Genomic DNA, 5,536 nt, shown 5'->3' on the forward strand with positions numbered 1-5,536 from the left:
ATTGTCTACTGTAGCAACTGGAGGAAGGGAGCTTCATCATTTGTTCAATGTTAATGATGTTACTTTTTGAGTAGTTTATGTTCACAACTAATTTATGTTACTAGACATCAAAGTCTGTTAGCTGTATCCTGTTGTTAATTTGTTATTAGGAATAAGTTTAGTTTTTTCTATCATATCTTGTTTCTTAGGCAGAATAGATTATGTTTCAAACATTATAATATACATTGAATAGACTAGTTTCAAACATTAGTATATACTGAAATAATGTATTGGTTTCTTTGATGTGTATCTATGTGCACATGTTAATGTGATAGAAATACATACTAACCAAACATAGGCTATTTATTTATTTATTACAAGAACCTCAACTGGAAAACTTTTCATCATTAGGAGCAGTTCCAATAATGGTGAGCTTATTTTCTGCTTGGCTTTCCTCGTCGTCTATGGTAACATTTTCTCCTCTCAGATATCCCGCGTACCATTTCTGAGACAACTTAGGATATCTGGACCGGTTTGGGTCATTGTAATCAACATAGTACAGACCAAAGCCTTTTTCATAGGTAAATAACAGCTCAAACAAGTCCAAGAATGACCAGACAAAGTAGGCTTTTGTATTCGATCCATTTCTGCAAAAGACACAAATATTGATCATTGATAACGTTTTGGTTTCCCATCATCGAAAATATAAAGGATTCATAGACAGATGAATATGTATTCACCACATTTTGCAACGACATCTGCTTGTTATATGAAGCAGGATATGTCTCAGACAATTGTAACAGTTTTAACTAACTAGTATCAAGTTTACCTCACTGCATCAAGCACAGCGCCGATAAGAATTTGCAAATACTCTATCCTGGATGGGTCATTTACTGATACATTATGGTATGTCAATTGACCTATGGCAATAAAAAAATAATAATTAGAATGTAGATAAAAATTAGCGCGTAAATCTCTACTAAGAGAAGACAAGAAGAAACAACCATTCTCATGAATATACATAGGAGGATTGTCATATACATTCTTGAAGTACTCCAATCCTCCTTTTAGACCCCATGGTAGAGTAGGATATTTATCCTAAGATGCGAAGGAAGAAGAGTATAAATTAGAGAAAGAAAAACACAGAATGTAAAAGCAACTGTTGTAAGGCCTGCAACTAAGTCCTCACCACTTTATGTATATCAGAACTCTGATTATAATCTGCAAAAATAGAAAGAGTATTAGCCTTCCTCACCAGAAAAAGCCGATATTTTGTATGCAGTATAGGTTTTTCATCAAGTAATTGGTAGATATGAAATTAAAAATAAGACATACATATCCATTCTGCTGCTATATCAGCCATGTAATCTCTAGGTTCCGGCTTAAGGTTTGTATTTTTGCTTGAAATTACACTGTAGAAATTCACCCCAATAAAGTCGAATGATCCTTTAACCAATTCTGACTGGTTTTTGGTGAAAGCAGGAAGTCTGATTCCAGCATTTTTCTTCACTATTTCTGGATAATCTCCATATGTCAGAGGATCCATGTAACTGACAGGCCGAAACAAAATACAAAATAACTCTTCTTGGTGAGCCCGAGATAGACCAATGAGAAGAATTAGAAAATAAGGTTAGAAAAAAAAAAAAGAAAAAAAAGAATTATCTGCGAATTGAAATAGGTATTTCTCTGATTAAATTGATTTTCACTATAAATACTGTTTTGCTGCTGATGTTACTGATAAAAACTGATTTTTTTTCTTATCACTATAAAAACTAATCAATCAATCAACCAAAGCCTTAATCCCATAAGTGCGGTCGGCTACATGAACCAAAAGTGATTATTACTATAGAAACTAAGTTCTACTGAATATGAAGTATTGTTTTCACAAGTTGAGAGAATGAACAGGGCCTGGCCTAATCTTTAAGTGTGAACTTAACAATATATCACAAGGTAACATATAAAACTTACAGGCCAATAAAGAAATCATATGATCTCTGTGCTGCCAATGCATCTTCTGTTGTATTACTTGCCGGAATAAAATGAAACAGATACAAACTGAACCCAAGTAAGCCGTGTTGTTTGGCCTGCACTCATGGTGCAAAAGAACAATTAAAGTATAAGCATCTGGTCATTATACGTGCAAAATAACCATATGCCGTCAATATAGTATGAGAAAAATTCAGGATGAGAAAACAAATGAGAAATGTACGACCGTATGAGCAATTCAGGATGGTAGATATGCCATCAATATAGTTATATGTGTAGGCTAAGCTTGACATAAAATTGATAACATAGCAGGAAGTTTCAGTGCACACAAAAACATAAAACTTTCAGACCAAACTCGTATGTGTACATTTAAAACCATATGCTTACCTTATACTTCTCTCTGTAGAGCCTAGCAGTTGAAGCATGAGCAAGCAGAATATTATGAGCAACAATATAGGGTTCTGTTGTAGAGTTTCCTTTCTTGCAGTAACTTCTGATACAGGGAGAACATCTACCAGGAGGCGAATCCCCAGTATCATAACCCCCCAAGACAAATATATTTGCCTCATTGATGGTGGTCCAATATTGAGCCCTATCACCAAATTCTCTAAAGCAAACATCAGCATATGCTGTGAAGTCTTCACTGTTTGGGCAGTCAGCAGCATCAATGTCAGAAGCTTTACAACAGAATATGTCGGAGCAAAGATAAGGAAAAGAGAGTACATACACAATACGCTGATCTATGAACCCTCCATATTCATCCTCGAGTGGCTGTGGTGTATCCAAGTGCAGCAATGTAACATGTGGTTGGATTCCTACAATGCAATATTTGAAACAATAACTATGACAAGCAAATTAGATGAATGAAGTCGCTTTCTTCGTAATTTCACTTTGCAACTTTAAATGCTGTCGAAAAGATGAGACTTTTACCATGGCTGACAAGTTCATTGATGAGGTTATTGTAATATTTCACACCCTTGGGGTTAACAGGTCCTCTACCATCTGGAAGAAAAACAAGAAATCAACTTGAAACTTTATTTAAGCTTCAATAACATTCATAATTTCTGATTACTCATCAGCTGTGATTATTATACCAGGTATTAGTCTTGACCATGAGATGGAGAAACGATAAGCATCTAATCCTGTATCCGCCATCAGTTGAATATCCTCGTGAATAATTCACATAGGTAAGATAGGTTTATGTATCATATATTATGTTATTTAACAAGGAAAAAAAAAACTTTTAGCCTTTAATTTCAATATCTCAATACAGAGAAAAACTATGGGGTGATAAGATTTTCATTACCTTGTACTTGTGATATTGATCAGCTGCTATATCTCCATTTCCATCCCCAAATCTACCTAATTTGTACGCAATAACATGAGATAACGACAAACTAGGAATGCTAGAAAAATTACGCTAGTTCGTAAAGATACATATTACTTGAAGAGGTAAAACCATATTGTACATATATCTAACACAGGATCTTCAGCTCAATTGATAAAGTATTCCAGTATTAAGTATCAATCTTAATATTAACTTAATCCCCGGAGGTGGATAATGTCATTCGAACTAATTTCACATATTTGAAAACATGTTTTTTGGTGTAGGCTTGTAGGGCGAGCTGCAAAGGGAAAATGATGTTCTTGGCTACCACCTCAAACACTAACCAACGTTGTTAAGCTAGCCAACATCCACGAACTCATCGGTGTATAATATAGAAGCCCTTACAATAGCCGAATAAAATTTGTGTTTTACATGTGATTTTTGAAAATTATACAATTGGCATGGAATAATTTTGTCTAATACTCTATTTTCGATACATGTACTAAATATTTTATGCATTACTTCAATACTTCTTTCCAGTGCACATCTTTCTCTTTATTTCAAAACTCAAGAAACAAACATAGGATTGTCCTTCAATTGGGATTAAAAGTCCCATACCCACCCTAAACTCCCACATACCAGACACCCCTCGAGTGATAAGCTATAGCTTGTTTATATCAAAATTACTCGTAGAATTCGAGCATTAAAAAATAGGAGCTAATTTGGATAAAATTTACTTGTGTCATGTATAGTACATATGTTTTAAGGATACATGGTTTGTCACGTTTCCTAAGATAGATTGTTATATGCATATATTTGACATACGGAGTAACATGTTATGACTTAGGCTCCGTTTGATACATCTAAATTTGTCTGAAATTATATCTTTTTTTTTTTTTTTTTAAGAAATTGTCTGAAATTATGTTATCTTTAATTGTACTATCTAAACATATATTTTTAGATAAGATGAAACAAACAAATTCTTAATCGATGAGATGCAATAAGAGAAATAATAATACAATAACTCTTATAAATTCTCTAAAAAAAATAACTCTTATAAAATGGTATTTAGGTAAAATCATGCCAATATCTTAATTATGGTGATATATTAATGGAAAAATTAGTTTTAATAATCCCAAATTTAAGCCATTTATATATTTACTTTAAATAATCTCAATTTTAATTATCCGAACTTTTTTGTTTTCCTTTTTATGAGAGGACTATTGTACCATAAATTTTCCAGTACAACGGTAGGTGATTTTTTTCGTCAACTTAATTATACGGAACTCTCTAGTAACAGAAAACAACACACGAGACAAAATTTATGACTATCAAATCAGAACCATAAAAACTGAAAAAAAAAAAAAAAAAAAAAAGGAAAGTTAATAATTTAGATAAATGGAAATACGAGAATGAGCAAAAGTATCAAAGATACTAGCTTTCCTTCCATCTTCAAATGCTGCCCCTTCCACCTTCACATATTTTATTCAACCAAAAATTGAAATTAAATTATAGAATCTAAATTAAAATACCTCCAATAATAAGAAAATTAAAAAGGAATTTGAGAATTACTATAAATTAAAAAAAAAAAAAAATTTAAAAAAAAGGGGGTAAAATAGAAACCTGGTAAGAAGATGTGCCAGATCCAAAGATGAAATGAGGAGGGAAGTCATAGCGGTTATAGACTTTGGCGGCAGCGCTAACTGATTTTCCCGCTATATTTATGAGAAAATAACAGATTATGAGGAGAGAGAAATATAAGCTTATCTTCTTCATTTTTCCAGCTTCCTCTCACTTTTTTTTTTTTTTTTTTTTTTTCTTTTTGAGGGGCTTCCTCTCACTTCTATCTGTTATTACGAATTGTATTTTCGTCTACAATAAATGTTTTATGACCTTTTTCTAGTATGGGGTTTAAGTCCCTTTGTACTAGCTGTCAAAAAAAAAAAAAAAAAAAGCCTTTTTCTAGTCAATGTTTTTAAAATTACTTACATTTTTTTTAACTTCCTCCATCTCCGAAAGAACGACTTTTTTGGATTAATTTCGCGAATATTAAAAAAAGATAAATAAATAAAAAGAAGTAAAAGTATATTGGAAAGATCGATAAATTTACATGGGGTTTATAAAAAAGTAGAGAGAGGAGTATTAAAGTATGAAAAAATTAAATTTTATTTGGGGAAACTAATTTTACACAAATATTATTGTAAGTTGATGGGTATTTTAATGCAAATGGATCGATCATTTTTG

At 32.2% G+C, this 5,536-nt stretch overlaps 1 protein-coding gene across 1 annotated transcript; it reads right to left on the reverse strand.

Annotated features, from left to right (window-relative positions):
- Positions 1-220: 220 nt before the first annotated feature.
- Positions 221-5,157, reverse strand: LOC145570408 (putative beta-glucosidase 5). The gene is made up of 13 exons (XM_081629481.1): positions 4,916-5,157; positions 4,701-4,764; positions 3,272-3,327; positions 3,060-3,120; positions 2,896-2,967; positions 2,693-2,780; positions 2,353-2,608; positions 1,948-2,063; positions 1,315-1,529; positions 1,169-1,200; positions 984-1,077; positions 809-899; positions 221-626 (listed from the first exon to the last, which is right to left on the reverse strand). Exons 1-13 carry the CDS (start codon positions 5,066-5,068, stop codon positions 365-367), a joined length of 1,560 nt encoding a protein of 519 aa, XP_081485607.1. The 5' UTR covers positions 5,069-5,157; the 3' UTR covers positions 221-364.
- Positions 5,158-5,536: the final 379 nt, after the last annotated feature.

Source organism: Chenopodium album, chromosome 12 (genome assembly GCF_948465745.1).
Source record: "Chenopodium album chromosome 12, dcCheAlbu1.1, whole genome shotgun sequence".
NCBI lineage: Eukaryota > Viridiplantae > Streptophyta > Magnoliopsida > Caryophyllales > Amaranthaceae > Chenopodium > Chenopodium album.

Bases quoted from the DNA above. Each gene is read 5' to 3' on its own strand.
- LOC145570408 (XM_081629481.1), bottom strand. From the start codon at position 5,068: ATGAAGAAGATAAGCTTATATTTCTCTCTCCTCATAATCTGTTATTTT. The intron at 4,765-4,915 runs GTTTCTATTTTA...AAATATGTGAAG, and splicing joins CTGGCACATCTTCTTACCAG to GTGGAAGGGGCAGCATTTGA. The intron at 2,064-2,352 runs GTAAGCATATGG...CCATGAGTGCAG, and splicing joins TCTACAGAGAGAAGTATAAG to GCCAAACAACACGGCTTACT.